Source organism: Taudactylus pleione, unplaced genomic scaffold (genome assembly GCF_031769625.1).
Source record: "Taudactylus pleione unplaced genomic scaffold, aTauple2 ptg000102l, whole genome shotgun sequence".
NCBI lineage: Eukaryota > Metazoa > Chordata > Amphibia > Anura > Myobatrachidae > Taudactylus > Taudactylus pleione.
In genome coordinates, this window is record NW_028284504.1 from 432,497 (window position 1) to 458,529 (window position 26,033).

At 44.3% G+C, this 26,033-nt stretch overlaps 1 protein-coding gene across 4 annotated transcripts; it reads left to right on the plus strand.

Annotated features, from left to right (window-relative positions):
* The first annotated feature begins 3,130 nt into the window (after positions 1-3,130).
* On the plus strand, positions 3,131-17,759 carry HROB (homologous recombination factor with OB-fold). 4 transcript variants are annotated; one of them, XM_088470629.1, is made up of 10 exons: positions 3,152-3,343; positions 4,224-4,270; positions 5,508-6,368; positions 7,766-7,849; positions 8,037-8,177; positions 8,697-8,805; positions 8,944-9,029; positions 10,852-10,953; positions 16,577-16,967; positions 17,152-17,759. In XM_088470629.1, exons 1-10 carry the CDS (start codon positions 3,313-3,315, stop codon positions 17,199-17,201), a joined length of 1,902 nt encoding a protein of 633 aa, XP_088326755.1. In that variant the 5' UTR covers positions 3,152-3,312; the 3' UTR covers positions 17,202-17,759. The 4 variants fall into 4 exon arrangements, with proteins under 4 accessions (XP_088326757.1, XP_088326758.1, XP_088326755.1 ...); XM_088470630.1 differs by having other exon boundaries at positions 3,169-3,343; positions 4,217-4,270; XM_088470631.1 differs by lacking the exons at positions 16,577-16,967; positions 17,152-17,759 and adding an exon at positions 16,088-16,545 and having other exon boundaries at positions 3,131-3,343; positions 10,852-10,973.
* Positions 17,760-26,033: the final 8,274 nt, after the last annotated feature.

Here is a 26,033-nt window from a genome sequence, read left to right on the forward strand (position 1 = left end):
CCCATGGGAACGCCACCGTCTGGCAGCCACGCCCCCGGCATGCCCACCAAAGGGGGCGTGCTGTCACTCACCATCGACAGCACGCCCCCTTTGGTGCGAGACCCGGAGCGACGACTTCCTCGTCGCTCACCGGGTCTCGCGCATGCGCACTTCGGCACCATCGACCCGCTTGCGAGCGAACAGCGCTCGCGAGCGGGTCAGAATCAGGCCCACAGTACTGTAAAGCAAGGCAAGCAAAGAATAGAGAGAACCACCAGGCAGCACCCCACGTTACCCAAATGACAGTCCCAACCACTGCGGCTGCAGTAGGTGAGCTGAGCGCCCACTGTTAGCCAAGGAGGTCCTTCCGGTCCGAGTCTGTCCCATCACTCCTGCTGCCATAGTGGAGGCCCAGCGAAGACATCGAACGCGATCTACCGGTAGCTCATTAAAGAAGCCTCTGATCGCTTCAGAGGCCAGCATCTCCAGTGATGCAGTGCGCGGGTGCTGGATGTGAGGAGCCTGTGCGCCTGCTGGATCTAATTAGATCCAGTGAGCGGCTGCGGAGTTAAAGTGGGAGCGCTGGTAGCGTGGATCAGTGCCCAGCATGAAGACAAGTTACTACTGCACAGGGGAGTGGGGCCTGTTCTACACTGATAGGGGGCAGAGCATAAGAGGCACTACTGGGGACGCTGCATAAGGGGCTCTAATACAGGGGGCACTGCATAATGAGCACAACTACAGGGGCATTGTATAAGGGACTCTAATACAGGGAGCATTGCATAAGGGGCTGTAATACAGGGGGCATTGCAAATTGGGCACAACTACAGGGGGCTTTGCATAAGGGGCACTACTACAGTGGGCACTGTATAAGGAGGCACTACTACAGTGGTCATTGTATAAGGGGCACTACTGTGGGCATTGTGTATAAGGGGCACTATTGTGTGTTGTAACGTGAATAAGGGGCACTACTATGTCATATGAATAAGATTGTGCTGCTGTGTGGAGTAATTTGAATTGGGGATACTATGGGGTAAATTTTTAGAAGAGAGTTTTTAGAAGAGAGTTTTAAAGGTGATGTTGCCCATAGCAACCAGATTCTAGCTGTTATCTTCTAGAAGGTGCTAGTTAAATGTTAAGTAGAATCTGATTGGTTGCTATGGGCAACATCACTTTTAAAACTCTCTTCTAAAAACTCTCACTTTAGTACATTTACCCCTATGTCTGATTTCGGCAGGACAGACTACACGTTCCTTTCTGCGATGTCACGCCCCCTTTTTGCATACCATGCCCCTTTTTTTGGGCTCAGTAGATCACAAAAGGTTTATAATTTTAATAGATCACCGAGTCAAAAAGTCTGGCCACCCCTGTCATAGTGAGACTACTAACACACAACACACTGGCAGCATTGCAACTGCCAGAGCCAGTCGCCAGGGGGAGCCGTGTATGCCAAGATGAAAATGTTGCTATTAGCTGGCTTTCTCTAGCACAGTGGTCGGAGAACAGGGGTAAATTACCCCATTTGGGGTAAAACTGAAATTCCTGGGGCTAATGGACAGCCGGGCATGCATATGAATCATTGCATGCCCGGCTGTCCATCCATTACCCCCAGGAATGGAGGTCACTGGCTGCAGCGGCGCACCCGGTGTCAGTGAACTCCAGCCCGGCGCCGCAGGGAGGCTCTAAGCCGCACGCCCGCTGAGATGTTATTACCAGCTGGCGCCCGGCTCCTTCCCTGCAGTGCCGCGTTAGCCAGAGGCTGGAGTTCTCTTCTGAACTCCAGCTTCCGGCTCGCTCCATGTGCACTATGGGAGAGATGTCATGACGTCTCTCCCTTAGTTCCGAGGAGCAGCCGGGCGGACAGGACGGCAGCGGATGCAGGAGCGGGGATTTAGGTTAAGGTTTTTTTTGTACAAGTGGCACTACAGGGGCATAACTATGGGGGCACTGCTACAGGGGCATAACTATGAGGGCACTGCTACAAGGGCATGACTATGAGGCACTGCTACAGGGGCATGACTATGGAGGCACTGCTACAGGGGCATGACTTTGAGGGCACTGCTACAGGGGCATAGCTATGGGGACACTGCTACAGGGCATAACTATGAGGGCACTGCTACAAAGGCACTACTACAGGGGCATACCTCCCAACATGACCCTCTCCAGGAGTGACACGATGCTCTGGTGCTGGGCTTCCCTGGTAAGAGGTGGGGCTGCAGCGCAATGCAAAATTCAAATAGGGGAGCAACACTAACTGCCATTTCAAACATCACTGGCTGGGACTCACTGGCAGTTGGCGTGACTCCCCTATTTGAATTTTGAACTGTGCTGCAGCCCCACCTCTGGAGCCTCCACCAATCATAAATTACCAGGGAAGTCCAGGACCAGAGCATTGTGCCCCTCCTGGAGAGGGTCATGTTGGGAGGTATGCAGGGGCATTATATGGGGGCACTACTATAGGATTTCCTTCCTTTCAAAGCAAGGGGTTAACATCGGCGTATCTAAATATATTTTGGGGTAAAAGGTAAAAAGAGTTCCCTGACCCCTGCTCTAGCAAATGCTCTTCTGCGCATGTGAGACTATTCGATAGCAAGAACTATCGATGGTAGATGGTAGCATAGTTTCTATTCATTGATGGTTCCCGTTAAAACACCCATCAATGGTAAACATTGAAGGGTGTAGTACTGATGACCATCCCTAGGTGTCACCCAATGGCGACAAAACCATCAATGGGACAGACTTCGTTGGCCATCACTACCTAGCATACTGACACATAAAAATTAAATATATATTTACCTTTGCCTAGCATTACTCCAGTAATACTATGATGTTTTCCTGAAGAGCCCATAACAGTGCCCTTGCTATGAATTTATATATATAAAAAGTTAATTCAAAAAATGAATGCGTGCTCAAATAAACTGAATGGATCCTGGCAGCAGGAACTATAATTTATAGTGGTGGTGGTGAAGGGTTATTTTCAGCGTACTACATATCTGTTTAATTCCACCTGCAAAACCACACATGGAGTGCTTTCATGTCAAATTAAATGCATCTAGAAAACTGCATCTAGAAAGGAGAGGATTTAAGCATAAGGCAATCTATTAAAGTATGAAAAAGGAATCAGGGCGTCTGACAAGGGAAATAAGACACTTTTTGTGGTACAGATCTAGGATTACGCTAATAATATATACTTTTAATAACTGGGCGCGGCGGCCACAGGGACAGCATTTTGGCTGCATCGCGAGAGACCTGTGCGTTCCAAACGCCGGAAATGTGCACCCGAGAACGCTGCCCCGTACTACTAGCAGATTGAACTCGCGAGCTGTACGGTTTATGCTGTGGCGTGTTTTCATGACGATACATGGTGACTTGTATCTCTCTTTTTTCTATTTTTGTATGTAACTGTCAGCACATAAGTTGTATTATTAATTAATTTATTTGTACGTAGTGAGAGTCGTAGGCAGCCTACTTTTGAGAGTGTAAAAGAGCCAGCATAGCATAGTCTGCACTTCTACAGCTTCTCCTACATCTGCATTTATGCTATCTTTATGTAGAACCCGTTACAATCATTCCCTTTTGACCCACATCCTTCTTTAAACTGGACAATTAATCTGAATTTTATTTTGTGATATTTGTACCTCATTTGCATATAAACTAATAGTTTTCTATCTTGGTTCATTTGGCACTTGGGGTTCCTTACTCATTTCATTCCACACTTGGGGCCCCTTGTCCCAGATAATTCCAATTTCGATCACCAGATAAATCTATGAGCACATAGAAATGTATACGGCATACCTTCGAACCTGACTTTTTAACTATGATAAGTCTGTTTCTCCCACCAAAGCCCCTAACCATGCTTTGTTGCTTTTTCACCACTGTGCCATTTCATCATTCTGCTTTCCTTACCCTACCTGATCTCTGCTACTTTGGTCTTAATTTTTCTACTACAGACTGTGTTTTCCCTACATTCCCTCTAAGTAAGCCACAGGTTCTCAAACTTGGTCCTCAGGACCCCAAACAGTGAATGTTTTCCATGTCTCCTCCACAGAATTACAAGTGAAATAATTAGCTCCACCTGTGGATCTTTTAAAATGTGTCAGTGAGTAATGAATACACCTGTGCACCTGCTTGGTGACCTGGAAAACGTGAACTGTGTGGGGTTCTGAGGACCGAATTTGAGACCCTCTGCTATAAGCTATACATGTCTTTCTTACATGTTAAACATATCTCTTCCTAGGCTTTAGGTTTCCACAACCTCTTTTGCTCTGGATCAGAAGACTTTGATGATGAGGTAAGCATATAATTTCCTTTAGTCCACTGTCCCTGGACTAGTGATTTTCTGTGTGATTACAGATGTGTCCTCATACACCTTACCGTGAGACACCTGACACGGAATCTGTATGATTTACCGCCGGACCTTTGGCCGGCTGTTCAAATCCCGACGGAGGCTACCCGAACAGAATGAAAATCCCGATCGTCCGCAGGTAAGTATTCACTAACCTATTCCCTCACCCTAACCCTCCTTTAGGGTGCCTAACCCTAACCTTCCCCCCCAGTGCCTAACCCTCCCCTTCCCCGCTGCCTAGACCTAAGTCCACCCGGGGGGGTGCCTAACCCTAAGTTTCCCTCTCCCTAGCCTAACCCTAACCTTCCGGGGGGGTGCCTAACCCTAAATTCCCCCCCCCCCCCCCCCGGAGCCCTAAACCTAACCCTAGCCCCTAGATGTAGACGCCTGTCATTTAACCCTCGTCGGGAAGCCGGCTGTCGGGATTAGGTCCGCCGGCTTCCTGACTGCATACCCCTGACACAAGTTGTGTAGCTTAACAATTTTTTCTGTAAATTTGTGTCTCGCACTGCAGATGCAGCGAAACACTACTCAACCTGTACCAGAGACATTGGGTTGCAACTTCAACTGCACAGGAACTTGTTTAAAATATATACAAAGCCGATATGAAGAACAACGTTGTAAAAAAGCAGCGGCTGCTCCATCGTAGCACTTCGTATACAGATTCAGAGGCATTCGTACTCAGATGTACAAGTGTGGCTTATCAAATTATTCAGTGCAGTCTTGTTAAGCGGTTTTGTCGCATTGCGACTAAAATGTATTTTCGGGTGAAAAAGATGCTCAGCGCACGCCGAGTTGCACAGACTCTGGCGCGCTGAGAAGGGCTTTTTAGCACGACTGAGGCAATAGTGTTTGAGAACACATCTGTATAAATAATGTTTGTTGTGGGATAAAATACTGCCTGTCTGAGGAAAATGCCAGGTCAGCAGGAGCGAGAATAGTCTCCCCGTTCCTGACAATGTGGTCGTTTTCCAGATAGTCATTGTGTTGTTCACTGCTGCTAGCGGAAATGTGTAAAGGTGAGCTGGCAGACGCGCATTTGCTAGAGGTATGGGGATTCGTTGGACAGCATGAATGCTGGACAGCAGCTAAATAATATTTTGAAAGTGTTTTTAGTTTTGGGTGGAATTATCCTTTTAATACAGATATTCAGTTAAATAATGTTGGGTTGTTTTCGTTGTAGGATTTTCTGTCTGTACTGGAAGGTACAGAGTCCAATCTCTCCATTCTTGAACCCACAACTGCCCATTCCAGATCCATCTCTAAAATCACTACTAAAAACTCAGAGGAAGCAGGAAGCTATTCCCATGATACAAGGCCCTCATTAGTGCATGAAGCAACAAGTGCACCGTCTCTGATCCAGGATGTGGATGATGAAGAAATGTTGTCTGCGTTCAGCGAGTTGGAAGCCGATGTATCAGAAGGACAGTGTCAGGCTCCAGAACCCCAGCTGCTGTTGAGGCCCATCAATCAGACTTCACAGAGGAATAGTGCGGACTCGAATAACTCTTCTTCCTTCCAGTTGCGTCCATCTCGAAGTGGCTTCTTCCAACATCTGGAAACCAGACCATGTCCAAGGGGCACCCCCCCACAGCTACATTTTTACAATTGTAGTACTAGCTCCCCCACAGCTTCCAGTTTCCAACTAAGTAGTGGGGGAAGTGCACAGTGTCGGTCATCAGAACCCACTGCCAAAAAGCCCTGCTTAAGGCCTAGTGCTGAAACACAGTCTGTTACACCTGCAAGAGTTGGAAATCCCTCTTACCCATCTATTTCTACCTATCCACAGTATAATATGTCAGCCAGTGCATCAGTGTCATCACATTCATGGCCGAATCCAATCAGCAATGCCCACCCATTGCCAAGAACTCCTGTGTCGTCTCCTCGCCCACACCCACCTAGCACTCTGCAGACCCCAGTGGTTACCAATCATCTTGTACAATTAATGAATGCAGCAAATAAGACTCCAAAGAAGTTGGCATGGGAGACGCAATCACCCAAAGAGAGGAGATTTCCCGGGCCAGCTGGCCTACTGCCACAACAGGTGACCGACCTTTTAATGCAAGCGCTGTGGCTCAGTGCTAACTCAACGATTGGACAAAACACAAAACAATGCACCGGTAGAGCTACAGTCTTGGCAAAAATATCAATGGTTGTGTACCTTTTTTTTAAGTAGCTAAAATGACATCTCTGAGACATTTTTATGAATACTAACGGTAAACAAAAAGTCATCTTCCACTGTATGTGACAAGTTCACTTTAATGGAAAATCATCATTAGATTGCAGTTTTCTTCATTTGTTGTGTAAAAAGAAGTATAGTCAACTTTTTAAATTTGTTTAAAAAAAAAAAAAAAAAAAACGTTTATTTTTTTGGCCCCAGTACACTTTCCTGACCTGCAAAGTGTACTGTGAGGTTCAGTGAGCCTTATTTTTTACTGCTATTCAAGCTGCACTGGTTGCAGCTCAGGTGGAACTTTCAGTGAGCATATAGCAGCATGCTGTGTGGCAGAATAATAACTGACATCCGATATTACAGTATTTAGCCTACCCTTGTCATATGGCACCATAGAGCCTGAACATGTATACAGTATTTAAACATGTGTCAATATGCCACAATGCAAGTCGTTGGGGCAGTTTAAATTAGCCTGCGCTATTCAATAAAGCGTCACATCCCCACGCGTTAAGCCCCTTTTAATGCATATTTTTTCTTGCAGCCCCTGGAGCTTAACGCGCGGGGAAACCCATCCAGCACAACGCGGAATCTGGGTTAACGCACAGTTGCAAGAAACTGATGTTTTATGATGAATTGCTTGGGGGCTTTACATTACATCTTCATACTGAGTAGTTTGTTCTACAAGACCTGCAACGTCACAGGCTGCCTACAATAGCTCTACCCCTACAGACCCATAGAAATTAGGAGCATGAGTTTTTAATTTCAAATGCAGAACAATGAAATTTGGGTGTCAGGTGTTTCCTAAATTGTTTGTTGTTGCAAGAGAATATGATTTGTTCGAATTAGTTTATCTAGTTATTCAGACATAGTAGTAGTGATATTATTAGACCACTGTTAACTGGCTTCTTAAATTAGGTTTGTTTTAATTGGGACTAGTTACACTCTCAGTTGTTCGGCCAATCACTATTCAATTAGGGAAAGTTTAAACAGCTGCGCTGTTTGCATGTTTATAGTGGAGACCACCAGCCGTGCATTCCAGGCTTCATTGCATAGTGAAAAATCAAACTGACCTATGGGATTCAGAATACAGACCCACTGTAAAAAGGCAGACAGCGTGTAATGAGACAATTGTATGTAAACTGTGATATTGCTAATCTACTCTGCCATCTGCTGGTAAATGATAGACAGACAGGAACTGTTTTATGATTGGGTGGCATTAATAATGACACCCTTTTTTACAATGAATAGTAAAACATTTCTGTTCCCAGGGCAGTGGCAGAGGGCTTGATGACATCCTGGTTTCCACTCCTCACACTCCAAATCACGGGGCACGAGCTAAGCTCCGCAGCAAGGTACATTACTGTTGCACAAACTATAGAAATTGCCTGCTTGTGTTTTATTCTTTGCTGTGTTTAACCCCCAGCTTTGTCATCCTTCTCACATTACTGTCTATTCAATAACTCCAAAGCTGTCCATTACCCTCTCCAATTTTAATTGATACTGTCTGAACCTCCATGAATTGGGCTATTATACTTGCAGGAAGACACGTCCTCCCAGCAGCCATTGGCAAAAGAGTTTATCAAAGGTCCTTGGGCCACTATGAAAGTGGATTGTTCATTGGATGAAAATGACCCAACCTGCTTCCTGAGGACATACAGTGTGGTTATGGTTCTGCGCAAGGTGAAAATTGTATTACTGACTCATACACAGTATGGGGCTGATTTAGTGGTGTATGCTTGTATGATTTAGATCTCCACCCATATTCAGGTCTGCCCGTGTCTTTGCTGCAGTGTCCCTGATATCTGCTTATGAAAGTAACTGATATCACTATCAGCGTGCATTTCCACCAGCAATATACCTGGTGTAAGAGTTCCAACTGAAATCAGATGGAGCAATGAATAGCCAAGATTTCCATTTACACGCCATCAGGACACTTATCCTTACATTCTAATTCCCAGTTGCTGCCAGGTTAAACCCACTTAGCTGCAAGTGGAGATGCAGCAGAGATGCGTATGACTCTGAATCACTTCTAGTTGCTCCAAGTTGCGTATGCTCGGCTATTGAGCATATGCCGTGTGTATGATTGCAGGGTCCGTCCACAAAATGGACTTTGGGAAAACTCCTAAATCAGCCCATATATATTTGAAGACAAAGTTTATTTTACTTTGCACCTTGCCTTCTTCCCTTCAATAATTACAGGCAGCTCTCAAGCAACTTCCAAAGAATAAAGTCCCACGAATGGCCGTGGCCCTCAAGAGCCTGACACCAGCTAATGGAGATGCTAGTGCTGTATTCAGAGACCCAACAGGTAATGTGGAGAACTGCTTTCCTCGTTTCCCTCCAGTGTCTGTCTGTTCATCCACTGCTCAACTAAGCCTGGTATATCTATCACCTAGTATTTCCCAGTCATTCCAAATAAAGTATGAACATTTCTGCCTTTCTCTAGGGGACATTCAAGGCACTGTGCATCATATGTTGCTAGAAGAGCGTGAGAGTGAGCTGAAGCTTGGTAGTGTTCTCCTGTTGCAGCAGGTACCACGTTTGTCTGTCTCTGTAAGACTGCCAATATTGCTTCCTTTCCTCTGCTAATGCAAAATACAGAGTGATGTATCTTTTGTAAAAGGTGACCATAAATTAAGCATTGCATGTAAATAGGGTCTGTCCAGCAATGTACAGTTAGCAGTTGGGGAGGGTTAGGTTTAGGTCTCCCAGGGGGACTTAGGGTTAGGGACCCCCTCGGGGGGCTTGGGTTTAGGCGTTGGGGAAGGGGGGGGTTAGGTTTAGGCACTTGGAGGGGGGAATAATGTTAGGCACTGGGGGGGAAGGTTAGGGTTAGGCACCCCTAAGGGAGGGTTAGGGGGTAGAATAGGTTAGTGAATACTTACCTGGGGACGATCGGGATTGTCTCCTCTTTCGGCCTGCAGCTGTCGGGATTTGAACCACCGGCCAGGGGTCCGGCGGTATATCATACCGATTCCCAGTTGAGGCGCTGTGTCTGGTGTTGTAGTGTTAACGGGTATTTCTGGTGGGTCTTCTGCTCCCATATCCCATGGAAGCTAAAGAATGCTGCACTTACCTTGTGGATATGTGTCTGGTACCTTCTGCTTTGAATGTGGATGTGATTTGAGCCAGTGTCACTTGTCTGTTACCCCAGACAATTCTGGGCAGACGCTGCTGACCATAATCATTAAGTATCTGTCGTCAACCACTGCGCTATCCACGGTGGGTGGTAATGACTCCTATGAGGTATTCCCAGTACAGATGTGACAACGTAGATCGAGGAATGTTGAATTTCATCACCACTTCAGAAAGGGAATGTCCCATCCGGCGGGCACACATTATCATGCCCCGTTTGAACTCCGATAATTCACGTTGCCTTGTCACAAGCAGCCAAGCCGGTGTTCAAACTGACTCATGAGATGTCAGATTACAACTGATGCAGGTCTGTTCATTTCCAAGACATCACAGTACGGTGGGACCACCTACCATTACCTTTACATACTGTTATCCCATGACTTTTGGCATTTCATTGTATTTTACAAGCCAGGAAATAGGGGAGCAATCTTCCCTATCCTGTCATATTTGAAGGTACCCTCGTTTCAAACAGAATTTTGTAATAAAATAATGTGATCCCTGAGAAGTTATTCTCTGGTGATCATGTGTGAACCTGCACTGCAGAAATACTAGTAACCTTTATTCTCAGGACATCTGAAAAAAAAACGAGGTGTCATTTGTGTGGGTATTTACGTAATTACTGATATTGATGTTGAAAAGTGACCAGCCCAAAAAGTGCCAAAATGGGCTCAGCAGCAAAGGGGTTAAATATCATATGGACAAGAAAATGGTGGATCTTGTGGCACATTTTCTTCTCAACCCCAATGGAAGCCCCTACTTCAGCATAGCCTATACCAGTCAGGCTATCATTGTGTGGCTTTCTTGATGGCATGCTCCCCTGTGAGCTGGCCGAGTCTCTGTCTCTCTCTGTCTGCCTGCCTGTCTCTGTCTGCCTGCCTGTCTCTGTCTGCCTGCCTGTCTCTGTCTGCCTGCCTGTCTCTGTCTGCCTGCCTGTCTCTGTCTGCCTGCCTGTCTCTGTCTGCCTGCCTGTCTCTGTCTGCCTGCCTGTCTCTGCCTGCCTGTCTGTCTCTCTCTGTCTGTCTGTCTCTCTCTGTCTCCTGTGCATCATGTCTGATTTATGCTAATTCTTCAAGCATCTGCTGCATTAACAGAGCCACAGACATTGTCCTCTTTATATATTGGGTGTACAGTATTCATTAAATGGTTTATCTTTTATGTAAGATATAAAGCTTACATAATACATGTACAACTTGCACATTTCTTGTTTGATAATTCACAGGTTGGAGTTTTTTCACCATCACATCGCAACCATTATCTCAATGTGACCCCGAGCAACCTAGTAAGAATATACCCCCCTATAGAGGAAGGTGGGACAGCCAGGGTAAGACATACAATGAGGAGGTGAAGAAATTACACTTGTTTCACTTTAATCTCTTTTTTTGCTGTTCACATTTACATATACATATTCAGCTATGGCATGTCCTGAGATCGACATGTGTATTGGGAAGCGGGGGAGCACACCTTCCTCTGCTAACGTCACTCGCGGCGGAGGACCGACAGAAGTGAGTCGTATACCACAGGAAATTGCGGCTGGCGTGAGTGCAAGGGTAAAAGATACCCTTTGACCTGGGTCCAATATATTAGTTTTTAATATTGTTAGGAGTTAAGACCAATACACCATGGGTGTTGTATATAAATCTGCTCGTCTTAGAGTTAGAATATAGTGGAAATTATTATCCTTAGTGAGCAAACATTAGATTAACCCCAATCAGCTTTATTTGGGACTCTAAACAAAACATACAAATATGACAGTCTTCACCTTAAGGCAGGTTGCCTGTCAAAAAGTGTCACTTTTAGCGTGTGCTCGAAAAGGGGCATAGTCACTCGGAAAAGGGGACCTGTCCTTGAGACGCACACCCCTTGTCATGACTGTAGTTGGAGATGCTGGACTGCCCCCAAGCTCTCCCTGCAGTGTGAATAGATGCAGTGCGCATGCATACGGCATCTATTCACTCACCAGTGATTGTATCATCAGAACTTTCTCCTCCGCCAGACACTGTGGCCTGGGGTGGGGACGGCTGTTTTAGCGGGGCGCCGCCATAAGGGCAGGGCGCATTTCAGCGCTTACAAATCAGGCAGGTGTGGTGCCCTGCTAACTAAGCCTAACGGTAGCACTATTTCTATGTATAAATACACTCATGCTTTCCATGTGCCTTTAATATGGTCTGCATGAGCTGCATTCACCTCTAATATTTGTAAGTATATTTGGTTTGTATTAATTTCATGACAGCCACTATGAAAGTCACAGCTTATACCTATAAAAACACTATTGCAAATAGGTTCCTTTATCCTGGTTTAGTCCAGTAGACAGCATTCATATATGGCACAGGTTCTCAAACTCGGTCCTCAGGATCCCAAACTGTGCATGTTTTCTACGTCTCCTCATAGAATCACAAGTGAAATAATTAGCTCCACCTGTGGATCTTTTAAAATGTGTCAGTGAGTAATGACTACACCTGTGAACCTGCTGGGTGACCTGGATAACGTGATCTGTGTGGGGTCCTGAGGACCGAGTTTGAGAACCTCTGATATATGGACCCGTATTCAATTTGAGCCGCGTTAGTTTAACGCGGCCCGGACTTAATGCTGGCTTCGCCTGAAAACGAGACCCGGCGATACTTCGATCGGCGAAAACAAACGGGAATTTAGGGAAATAATTGTAGGACACCCCTAAAGATGTCCAGACCTCGGGGATCACTATGGGTACCCCCATTTTTGCCTGCAGAAGAAAGTCTGGGTTTTTAAATAGCCGCGGCTGATTTTTTTTTTTTTTCCCCGACTTTGAAGAAGTGATGCAGAAGAGCACTTAGATTTTTTTTTTTTTAGTTTTTAAAAGTGGTCCCATCAAATCTGGGGTACTTTAAAATGGGTACTAGCATATTTTTAAGTCCCTAAAGGTAATTTTAAAAATTCTTCAAAAATACACCTGCCGCTACTCTGCACAATAAAAAAAAACACCTGCCACATATTTGGGGACCCCACCAGTATTACTTTTGTTAGTTTGGCTTTTTGTTTGACATTTTTTTTTTTTTTTGTCACCATCCCCCCCCCCCATTTTTTTTTTTTTTGGGGTGTCCCGATTTTTTTTTTCTGTTTACATTTTTTTTGCAACATTTCGTTTTAAGGGGGCATTCCCAAAAGTACAGGCTAATTGTTAGAAGCCTGCACCCCTAAACCCCAAATCTAAACTTTATTTCACTTGCTGTAGTTAATTAAAAAATTATCCCTGTTTTTTAAAAATGACCCTTGACCCCATTTACGAAAAAAAGCGGGACTTTTCGGGAAATATGCCTGGGACCTCCCTAAAGATGTCCAGACATGGGGGATCGTGTAGACGTTTTTTTTTTTTTTTTTTTGCCAATAACGTGGATTACTGCGGAAATTTGGGAGTGACAAAAAAAAAAAAATGTCAAACAAAAAGCCAAACTAACGAAATTAATACTGGTGGGGTCCCCAAGTAGGTGGTAGGTGTTTTTTTTTTATTGCGCAGAGTAACGGCAGGTGTATTTTTGCAGAATTTTTAAAATTACCTTTAGGGACTTAAAAATATGCTAGCACCCATTTTCATGTACCCCAAATTTGATGGGACAACTTTTAAAAACAAAAGCTAAATGCTCTTCTGCATCACTTCTTCAATGTGAGGTTAAAAAACACCAGCCGCGGCTATTTAAAAACCCCGACTTTCTTCTGCAGACAAAAATGGGGGTGCCCATAGTGATCCCCTAGGTCTGGACATCTTTAGGGGGGTCCTACAATTATTTCCCAAAAATTCCCATTTGTTTTCGCCGATCGAAGTATCGCCGGGTCCCTTTTTTGCCTACTTTCAAATTGAAAACGGGGATACGCAGGCACGCGCGCAATACTTTTACACCTGGAAAACAGGCAAAGCTAGCGTTAAGTCCGGGCCGCATTAAGTTAACGTGGCTCGGCTCAAATTGAATACGAGCCATGGTTGTTTACAAATGATATTGATAAATTGATGTCATTTATTATAAGGATATAACCATTTTCTTCCTAGTTAAATACATGATTTATTTGACTTGATATAAAGCAAAAAAGCGCTGTTTGCCAGACATAAACCATTTTAATACATCATTTTTAATACAAACCTCACACTGCCAGTATAAATTGTTAATTCTAATAAATTGTCTCATAGGGACTTAGAAAAGCTCATATCATACACATAGATACATGATTAGACTTAGATAATCATAGGGCCTGATTCAGAGTTGTACATTATTGCACAGCCACTGTGACTTGGCACGCGGCAGCTGTGCAATACTATGCTAATGTTGCAAGAGGCACCTTGTGTAAATAGAGAGGTTACTCAGGATGGCCGTGAAATTCATGCTTCCGGGACCAGTGAAGCTGCATTGGAAGACTCAGCCATCGGCCTCGGCACGCCTATAAAACGCATCCAACATGCCCTTGTTTTCTGAGATGCTGGCAATTGCCGCCCCTCCCCCACCACCATATGGCAGCAACATGACTGGGCGCTGTGACCGTCATTGTAAACACAGATTAGCGCATGAGCAGTACAGATCCTGTGCATGTGCTGATCAGCAACCATCGGAGTTGTACGTAAACCATTGGGTTTGCATACAACTCTGTCCGGTAATTTGCATGTATCAACTGTAAATGAGTAAATGTCCATATATTGAATTTATAATGTTATTTACCAATCCATACATATAATTGCTATACAGCAGATGGGTTAATTCTCTCATTAGGGTAAGCTTGATTTGTACGTTTTAAGCATGAACAGTTGTCCACAAATTGAACTTTCAGGTAAAGACATATTAGTAAAGTTCAAGCTTTTAGGAAGATTATTTGTGTGTATTTAATAAGTCCCAACTTTTCAACTGTAGTTACCATACGCTGTCCATATGCTATTAGTATATGGTTTGAATTGTGGGACATCTCAACCTCCCGACTGCTGGTGGCTCCTAGAATTCAACCCCTGGGAGGACCTGGTGGTAGTGTACATCTGCAACAGGTCCTGTCCTTGTGGAGCTATAAGCAGGAATATCGACAAATCCTAATAACACTATAACACGTTTCTCTGTGTTGCTGGCATACACTACCTATGAATACCTAATGATCTCTATACCCAAATGTCACTATTTAGCGTTGTAAGTCGCACAATAAATAATTGCTTTCCAGACTTTGAGTGTGGTTCCAAAGCACAAAAAGTTATTATTCACATAAAAAGCAGTTAGTTACACGCTGTGATCTAAATACAATTAGCGCAAATGATTATACATAAACAAGGTACAGTCGATACATACGCAGGCGCTCTGGATCCAGATTTCCGGCATCAAAGGTGAAGTCTCCGTCAAAAGAAAGAATATGATGACTAACTACTGGAAATAGAGCGCCTGAATATATACAGTACAGAGAGTGGGCAATACAATAGAAACGAGTTGGCATAATCCCATTGGTTCTTGCTGCTTCTGTTACGATACAGTTCATAGGTCAGTTTGCACAGTGGTAGTTCAGCCCTCCAATGGCTCTTTGTGTGTGTTTTAACTAATCAGTAGACACTGCATACAAAGTACATTCTAACACTTAATTCTCTATAATCCATTACTTGCAGACGCATGTTGCGATTTCCTTGCCGATGGAACAAGAGATCTGCAAATAGACAGTGGTTTAGAATGGTACCAAACATGGTCTGCTTATCATGTACTAAATCTTAGATATCAAATACATACATTTTACATAATAATTAATAACTTTAATATAAACCGTAATGTGCAGGAAACTTTTATTTATTTTCTTCTTAACCACATCAGCATGGGACACAAGGCCTACAATTGCTAACGATAGCTAAACGTCTGACAACTGTTTCTAAATCCACATTCAGAACGCTCTCTATGAGCATATCAGTGTCTGTGTTATACTTCAATTGCCACAGACATACTGTATCTGTATGCAAAGTAAACACTCGCAGTATCTTTGTGTATTCCAATTACTAGTCCCAGACATGTCCACAAGACTTGTCTGTCAGCACTGAATATATAAAGTCTTTAAATATGTGTATTCATGATTATGTAAAGACTTTAACAGTGTGCAGTAACATGGCAGATGTACACAACGCTAAAATAGTGCCGTGCACAATAATATTATACTTGCTACACCAGATGGTGTCGTGCAAATATTATTTGTACAATTTAGGTCTCAGCCAACCATCCAGCTTCGACACTACCACACAGGGGCTACATTCTAGGAGCCACCAGCAGCCGGAAGGTTGAAGGTTAAGATGCTGGACCCGGAGTAGTATATGAAAGACAAGTCTGCCAGCTGTCAGTCACTTCATGTTTATTTAAAGAAGCTGTGTTTGTTCTTGTTTGTTTGAATTGTATTTTTTTTTTTACATTTGATTAAGTTTGACAAACTTTTTAAAAATAATTAATTCTGAAGTGTATATGTATGCTGCCATTTGGTAATTACAGATATCTGCTATCTGCTTTGGACAAACTTTGCGGTCTCTGTGTCTTGCTGAGGCCTGAAACGTCGACCAAATAGACTTGTGGCAATATGTGAGCTATTAAAAAGAGGTTTTTTTCACTTTTTTATGTTAAGAAGACTTGTGAGTGCTCTCTTTATCCTACAATAAATAAATATATATATATCTCCCCAAAGTCCGGCACTCCCATATAATGAACAGCAGCTGGGTGCCTTTCCAGAGTAGATATCAGCAAACAGGACGGCACTCCAAGTCTAACAGCAGCACAAATGACCAACGTGTCAGGGACAGTGCCCTTTTGTCAAGACTTATAAGTCTAGATAAAAGGGAGCTGTCCCTAAAACGTTGGCTTTACACTGACTGTGTTTTGGTCATTTGTGCTGCTGTTATTGTTTTGTATCTGAATAGGTTAGGAGGAAGATTATTTTTTTTTTGTCATTAATTAGTTGTACTAATATTATGTGAACTAATATAGGTGTCTGATTCATTAATGCCACAAGAGGAAGTAGACATCAACAGCAACCAAATCCGATCATCGCCTCACCCCTCGTCCAACACGGCGCAGCCCAGTGCCTCCCAGCCAGCAGCATTTTCTACATCATCCAGCACAGTACAACCAAGATTCCCCCAACCAGCATCATCTTGCTCATCATCCAGCACAACACAACCAAGCTTCCCCCAACCAGCATCATCTTGCTCATCATCCAGCACAACACAACCAAGAATCCTACAACCAGCAGAATCTCATCTGTCATCCAGCACAGCACAACCAAAAATCCCCCAACCAGCATCTTCTTACCCAGAAGCCCGCACAGCACCATCAGTAATCCCCCAAACAGCAGCATCTTACCCAGACTGGGATATGGGTGAGTGAAATAAAAATTCCCCAATCTGCACCCAATCCTAGCCTTGTCTGTTGATTCCTCATCCCGATTTATTTCTGTCAGCATTTGCACATCACCATTTACCATATCTTTACTCTTAAAATAATAAATATATATATTTATATATAATTTTAATTTTTTTAAATTATTTATTTATTTTTTGCAGATGACCTTGACTGTCTGTTATGTGACTTTCCAGAGGACCCTAGGCACTGACATGTCCATTCTGTACTAAAGACTCAATTTTCAGATATCGCACTATGCATTTTACAGCATCGTCAGTTACTCTTCTATGCATTCTCTGTTTTCACTAATTTCTAGTAAGTAAATATATAAAACTACAAGAGCAGGGTTGGATCCCGAAACCTGTATATAATATAAATCACATCCACTCAAAATATAAAAAAATTGCCAGCACATTCTTGATTAAGCTGCCACTAAATCTGATCCAGAATAAGAGTTTTCCATTTCTATCTTGTCCACCAAAAGAAATATGTCTCAATCAGTCATACACTTGATACTACTTTGGGTAACACGGCCGCACTTTCCTGGTAAGGAGTCTGACCGCCTTCATGGTAATGGAGCCTTTTCTCTTCTAGTAGTGAAAGTAAATGTCACCTGCTCAGTACGAGGTATGGATATTTCATTAACCAAAACTTTGTACCTATATTTTGGATTAAGCTTTCTAATGTAACCCAGAAAACTGTGTCTAGTCTATCTTTCATATAAACCCTTACTTCCCTTAATGAATAAAGTTGTCTATCTGTGCACCTACTTAAGTTTCTTTTGTAGATTTTAACGTTTTTCATTTTCATGCATGTATACAGAGTCTCTATCTGATTGAAGCGCTGTAATATACAGTTAGATCCAATTTCTACCATAGAAACTATATAAATAATGCTTTAGTACTTATAGGCATCTGTTGGTAGTTCTGTGACCTTTCTAGGTAAGTGCCCATTCCTGAAACCAATGCGTAGCAGTTACGTGGCACAGAGTGCTGCTACTCGGTTTACCACTAGTTGCCTTAAATAATTTTGCATCCTATATTTCCCAAATTTATCCAATATAACATACAAGTTGCATAATTTATATAACTCTGAGCTTACATTTATCTTTGTTTAGACTTCATTTGCCATTTTCCAATTTTTGGAATTCCCTTTATAGTGAAATGCTATACATTGCTATGCTTATAATCTGTTTAGTTTAGTGTCATCTGCAAAAAGGACACCTTTTTCCCTAGTCTATGTACAAGAGTAATAAGTAAAAAACATTTGTTCCCATTCCTCATCCCTGCGGCATGAGGAATGGGAACATACTGTAATATTGAAACATTTTCTGTTTTTATATTTTCTTGAATTTTTTTTTTTTTAGATTCCTTTATTTTGTGTAAGATAAACTATTCATTGTGTCTATGATTTACACACAGACAAAAGAAAAAACAAAACAGCCAATAAAACAGAAACATTAGGCATCACCATGAGAAAAGTCTTCGCATAAAATTGGGATGTATATGTTGATATAACTGCAACATGTCGTAAGACGTGATCGATTCATGTCGTTATCAAAGTAAAGGAATAGAAACAAAAATGGTAACTGATGTGGGTTATTATTGAGAAAAGATATTATTTTTTTGAGCCTGGTGGCCAGGTGTCACTGGGCCAAAGAGAAACCGCTTAAGCAGCAATGTGGGTACCGATAGCATATGGAGATTTCTGCTATTTTGACCAATATGGTCAAATTCAGGAACCGCAATCCTACTGGTGTATACAAATTTCTCATGGCTTATAGTGACATTCACCAGGGGCGTGCAGTCCAAGCCTGTGCTCTGCATACCTTGGCAGGGTGCTAAAGTGCTAAACACATACTGTCTTTTGAGAAGATGCAAAGCGTCCCAATGCAATACACTCAGGAGGTAAGAGTAATAAATAAGCATTTGCGAGAGTTTAGGGTTAGAAATAATTTTTTTTAATATTGGAATTCTTAGCCCAGGTAGACCATCTGGAAATTGAGTATGTATAGTGCGCATGATCTGTAAATAGCGAAAGAAATATTAATTTGGAATCCCAAATTTAGACTGTTGATTAGGCAAACTTTTTGAGGGTATTCGTCATGCCTGAGGGTTGGTTTGGGTAGGAACAAGCGTGGGAGGCTGAAGGGGAGGTCAGAGATGCGTGAAGAAATTTGGGTGGCTTGAGACAGGACTTCTTCATGTAATGATGTGAGGAAATAGAGATAATGCAGTGGATGATGGGCCCGAAGGCGAGAACAAGAATGGAATGTCTTTTTTTAAATAGCAGGTTGGAATGAGAACTGGAGATGATACTGAATGAATGAGCAGAATCTGATTGGGACCGATGATGCTGGATTGAGAGCTGGATCGGTTTGAGACCGATGTTGATGATTTGAAGAACTTGATGGATTTGAATCTGATGTTATAGAATTGATGAACTTGATTGGTTGGAACCGATGTTGATGAATTGAGGAACTTGATAGTCCGATGTTAATGAATTGATTAACTTGATCGGTTGAAGTTGATGAATTAAGGAATTAGGTTGATAAGAGCCCGATGTTGGAAGCATCGAATGAGACCGATGGCTGGAGATATCGGCTGGAACCGATGGTGGCTGTAAGAACAAGTCTCAGTGGTAAAAACCAGACTGGTGTGCAAGATGGTATAGGAGACTTGTTTAGCAGATATAGGAACTGGATAGAACGTACCGGGACCGTTCAGATACAGAGTATCTGGGAGTTCGGCACTGAACTGTAACTCCAGCATGAAGCGACGTTGTACTGGCAACAGAGGCCCGTCTGGAAGTGGAATTTATAGGGGAGGATCCCCAGGGATTAGATGTTGCTATCAGCTGGTCTGAGAGCAGCGCTTTGAGTGGAGGAAGAGCACAAGGTTACAATCCAACATGGCTGCGCCCATACTGATGTTTAGGGGAACTCTGGCGTGCAACTTGTGCGCCATCATTCTGGGAAAACACGCTGTGAGCAAGAGACTGCGGAGAGCCATCTCCATGCTCCGTAAAAGGACATTGAGCAGATGGGGCAGGAGCAGCACAGACAGACCTCGGCACCAGCCGGGAGCAATGTGCAGTGTGAGCGGTTTTAATAGTCCGGACCGTGACAGTACCTGCCTAATAATTGTCCAATATTGACCACTCTCCACCATCTCCAGCACATAAGCTTAAGTTCCAGCAACCTTTGTGACCCCACAGCGGAGTGTCAGGATCGTGGCCTGGGTCATCCAGCAGTTTAGCAACCTTTTTCCAGATTATGACAGCCTGATGCAGAATGGGGAGACTGAACCTAGTTGCTTGCACTTCCAGAGTTATCTGCAAGGAGAAATGACCATTGTGAGATTGATCCCAACTCTCACTGTCCCGCATCCACACCCTCAGATGGACCAGCTGGGACACCTAGCAATACAAACAAAAGTGGGACAGTGCAAGTCCCCCCGACAGCATGATTCTGGTAAGGGACAATTTAACTCAAGGACATCTGTCCTATCAGATCAGAGTTGACACAACTATCAATCTTGCGGAAAATGCTAAGTGGGATAAATTCTGAGGATTGCTGGAAGACATACAGAAGTTTTAGCTCAATATTTTAATTAAGTTGTTTCTAGCCATTGGTGACCAGGGCAGTTAATGCCAAACTTGTATTCTAGTTTTGAGATAATCTAATTGTAGATTAAGATTCAGCCCAACATTTCAAGTAAGGACTAAATTGTTACACCACTTGAATCATGTAATCAGTGAGGCACTGAAATTAGACAGGAAGAGCAACATGTAATTCGCATAGAGGGCCTGATTCAGACCCGCTCGTGAGCGCTCACAAGCGGGTCGATGGTGGCCCAGTGCGCATGCGCGAGACCCGGATAGTGACGGGCAAACCGTTGCTCTGGTTCTCGTACCAAAGGGGGCGTGCTGTCGATGTTGAGTGACAGCACGCCCCCTTTGGGGGGCGTGGCTGCCCAGGCGGAAGCGTTCCCATGGGAACACCTACCGCCTGGGGCCGGCCCCACTGACATCACAAGTGATGTCAGTGGGAGTGCTTTTGGCTCTGTTAGAGCCGAAAGCACTCTAGGGCTTGCGGCAACGAGACCCTACCACAAGGGTCTTGTCGCAAGCCCGATGGTCGCGATGGTCTTGACCATCGCGACCATCTTCCTGGCCGCTCGCTATAGCTGTGGGTGGTCACTCACAGCTATACGAGCGGCCAGGAGCCGCTCTAAAAATCCAGAAGGACAGCCCTGATTCAGAGCGAGCGCTCTGTAAGAGCGTCCGTCTCTGAATCAGGGCCAGAGTGCGATGTCCACTCTGACCAAGACCAAGGCTTCTAATGCCATGGTGTGTTCTCAACTGTCAGGCCAGGGGTTCAGTATTAATTGCAAAAAGGTATGGAGACAGGGCAACGATGAATGTGCCTCTATATAAGTGAAAGCGTTCTCATATGAAACAATTCACACAGACATGGGACATAGGATCTGAGTACAGAAGCTTAACCCAATGAATATTGATCCTAGGCCAAATAGTTCCATAGACACTCAGAGGAAACCAACTCCATGTAGTCAAATGCTTTTGCAGAATTTAGGGATACCACAACCATGTTAGCGTCTTCCTGGTGGGATACCTGTAGATGTCTGAATAATTGCCTAAGATTCATAGAAGTAGAATGGCCTGACATGAAGCCCATCTGACCTGGGTATGGATAATAGACATAATTGCCTAGTTGCAAAGACTTTCACTAGTATCTTAATATCTGTGTGGTGCAAGAATATAGGAGGGTAATGCTGAGTACACACTCTGCCATATATTGTTTGTACAGTTGACTGACAATATATCATTCTGGCAGTGTGCACACAATATATCTGTGAAAGATGTCCTTCACAGATCTATAGCATCGGCCGTGCTGCGTGGCAGTTGCGATATATATGAAAAGTATATCTTTTCACATCTGCTCGTTAGAGTCTGTGGACCTCATTCAGAGTCGGACGAAGCGGCCGCACGGTCGTACGCCACCGATGTTCGCTATACTGCGCATGCGTAAAGTTTGCAGTGCGCGTGCGCAAACTAGCCGCTACGATCAGAAATTTCTCTCCTTGAACACAGCCAGGTCGGTAGTTTGAGTGACCGAATGAGGCGTTTGTGGGTGGTAACGGGGAAAGTGCTTGAAAACGGGGGAGTGGAGATCCGAAAGCAGGCGTGCCTAATTATGCGAACGGCGTTTTGTGGGAGTGCATTCGGTTTATGGGAGTGCATAATTAACAAAGTAGCGTCATGGCACATGTGATATGGGAGGTTTTTACACTGACATGATCGTAGAGCTTAAGAGAGGGTATGGTCAACCTTAAGCTCTACGACCAGTTTCGATGGTTGCCGATGGTCTCGATTAATCCTTATATGCCCGGAGATGACGTGCAATGCGTACGAGAAGGGGGCGTATTTTTTTGTCTTCCGACCGCTTCCTCCCCTTGGTCGGCCAGCTACCGATCCCAACTTAGGGACGCAACTTGCGAGGGAATCACTTGCATATCCGGCCCCTTTTCCCGTACGACTGTGCGGCCGCTTCGACCGACTCTGAATGAGGTCCTGTGTTTGTTGTGGACCCGGGGTGGAAACAGGAGTAAAAACCTGAACAGGTTTACTTTAAACTGAAAAGTAAGTAGTTTAATGTGGTTTTTGGTAGAAATGAACAAAAAGATAACTAAAGTCCAGTAATAACAAACTAATAACTGTAGCAGGAGGAAGCTGTAGTGAGTGGGAATAAATAAATGTCCATCATGGTGACAGTGATGAATAATTTAAATGCAGATAGGCTGTAAAGGTGAAATGGTAAGCCGGGTATGCAGAGTAATGGCTTGAAAGGGATATCCAGAAATGCTATGATGATGGCTGTACAGGAATGGGTCAACTGAGGAGACAGGTTCAGGCAGGAGTGGGTCTGGTGGAAGGTGCAGAGTGATCTCTAGCAGAGTGCAAGGCAGAGCGGTGCATGCTGCAGGGAGCCAAAGGCAGACAAGGAGCTAGGGCAAGCATCGGAACACAGGTCTCAGGTACAGGAGCGCAGGAACTCTCTCACAGCTGCCGCTGTGAAACACGTTGCACTGGCAACTACAGAGTGCTCCAAACACCCTTAAGTACTCAGCAACAGAACGCGATAGGCCAGAGAGAGCAGGTGACCCACAGACGATTGTCCTGCTATGTCACATGGCTAGAGACAACATGGTGGCGCCCAGACAGCCATGCCGCGGAGACCCCACTACTCTTACTCCTGTCAGGATGGCCCAACGCTGGCAGACCTCTGCGTAAATGCAATGCCAATCTCCACATGCCAGCTCCCCTGCCAGAAGGACCGCGACCCAGCGCCCTCACCGGTAAGGACTGCAAACCTCCACGCCACGAAACCTGGGTCGTGACAGTACCCCCCCTCCTTACGGGTGGCCCCAGGACACTTTCTAGGCTTTTTGGGATGATCCAAGTGGAATTTTCTGACGAGTTTGGGAGCGTGGACGTCCTCAGATCTAGTCCAACAACGCTCTTCCAGACCATAGCCTCTCCAGTCAAGCAGGTATTGCAAATAACCATGGCTGATACGAGAATCCAGAATCCAAGACCTCTCAAATTCCACTCCCTTTTCAGTTTGGACCCTGGGAGGAACAGGGAGAACACTGAGGAATTTATTGAGACGTAGTGGCTTGAGCAAAGATATATGAAAGGAATTGGAAATCTTTAAATAAAATGGGAGCTGAAGATAAGAGACTGGATTGATTATCTCTGTAATGGAGTACGGACCAATAAACCGGGGAGCGAACTTCATAGACTGTACCTTGAGGCGAAGATTGCAGGTAGAAAGCCAAACTTGATCCCCGACCTGCATCTGAGGAACTTTACTTCACTTCCTATCTGCCTGATCTTTGTACCGCAGGGAGGTTTTAACGAGCAGCCCGCAATTGAGGCCAAAGCGAAGCAAAGTTCCGTACGGTGGCGTCCACAGCTGGCACATCAAAGGTGGGTAAACTACGGAACTCAGGGACCCTAGGATGAAGTCCACATACAATATAAAAAGGAGTTTGGTTAGTAGCGGAATGATATGAAGCGTTGTGTGCAAATTCGGCCCAGGGAAGGGACTCGGACCAGTTGTGCTGGGATGAAGACATAAAGATTCTCATAAAGGTCTCGAGATCCTGATTCACCCTCTCGGTGGACCCATTACTTTGAGGGTGATAGGCCATGGAGAAGTTGAGTTTTACTTTTAGAACAGAAAAGAGGGCTCTCCAGAATTTTGCAATGAATTGGAGCCCCCGGTCTGAGACGATTTCTGAAGGAAGTCCATGTAGACGAAATATATGGTGTACAAATAGGTGAGCCAAATCAGGTGCTGAATGTAACTTTTTTTTTAACAGAATGTAGTGGACCATCTTAGAGAAACTTATCTACTACCACCCAGATTGTGGTATATCCATTAGAACTTGGCAGGTCCGTCACAAAATCCATGGACAGATGTGTCCACGGATGAGATGGCACAGGAAGGGGCACCAATTCACTGGCTGGAGATTGTCAAGGAGATTTATGCTGAGCACACAGGGTACAGGACGATATAAACTCTGTTACCTCGGTCTGCATCGATGGCCATCAATAGGATCTTTTCAGGAACTCCAAGGTCTTGCGAATGCCTGAGTGACCGGCAAAACAAGACGAATGAGCCCATGTCAGCAACTGTTTTCTCAACTCCGGGGCAGCAATGTCTTCCCAACAGGTGGTTGTAGTTGTATAGTGGCAAAAACCTTTGACTCAAGCACGGGAGTACTCCGCAGTGTCTCTGGACCACTCTCAGTGGACAGTGACCGTGACAAGGCGTTGGCCTTCAGGTTGAGAGCCCCAGAACGATACGTCAGGGTAACACGAAAGCGGGCAAAAAATATTGCCCATCGGGCCAGACGAGGAATTACGCATTGGATGTTTTTCAAGAAAAGATTTCTGTGGGCTGTGAAAACTGTGAAAGGGAACTTAGCGCCCTCTAGGAGGTACCGCCATTTCTCTAAAGCGAACTTGACAGCTAAGAGTTCCTGCTCGCCTATGGCATAGTTTCTTTCAGCAGGGGAGAATTTCTTTGGAAAGAAACTACACGGATGAATCCGGTTATCCTCGAAGCGCTGAGACAGGACAGCTCCCACTGCTTCAGATGAAGCATCCACTTCCAATAAAAATGGCCTATTGACATCCGGTTGTCTCAAAACGGGAGCTGTGATAAAGGCTTGTTTGAGAAGTTGAAAGGCTGTCTCCGCCTCAGGGGGCAATAGAGCAGGATTGGCACCCTTACAAGTTAAGGCCGTGATGGGAGCCACCAAGGAGGAGAATACCTTAATAAAATGTTGATAATAATTGGAGAAACCAACAAGTCTCTGGATGGCTTTCAAAGACGTGGGACGGGACCAGTCCAAGATTGCTTGGACTTTCTTGGGATCTATTTCCAACCCTGATCCGGAAATGATCTATCCAAGAAATGGAATACTTGGTACACCGAACACACATTTCTCCAGTTTACAATACAGTTGGTTCTTTCTCAGACGAGACAAGACTTCTTTGACATGATTGCGGTGTTCTTTAGGAGAGGATAAAAAAATCAAAATATCTAAATAGACGACAACTGAGACACATAAGAGATCCCTAAAGATTTAATTAACAAAACCTTGAAAAACAGCAGGTGCATTACACAGCCCGAACGGCATGACCAAATATTCAAAATGACCGTCCCTTGTGTTGAATGCTGTTTTCCACTCATCACCTGCTGGGATATGGATTAGATTGTATGCACCTCGGAGATCTAACTTGGAGAATATCGTGGATCCATTGACACTGTCAAATAATTCGGTGATTAATAGTAGTGGGTATCTGTTCTTCACCGAGATATCATTCAGGGCTCTATAATCTATAGACGGTCTCAAGCCTCCATCTTTTTTTAGAAACAAAGAAGAATCCCGCTTCAGCCGGTGATGTAGATGGTCGGATGAATCCCTTTTTTAAGTTTTCTTGGATGTAT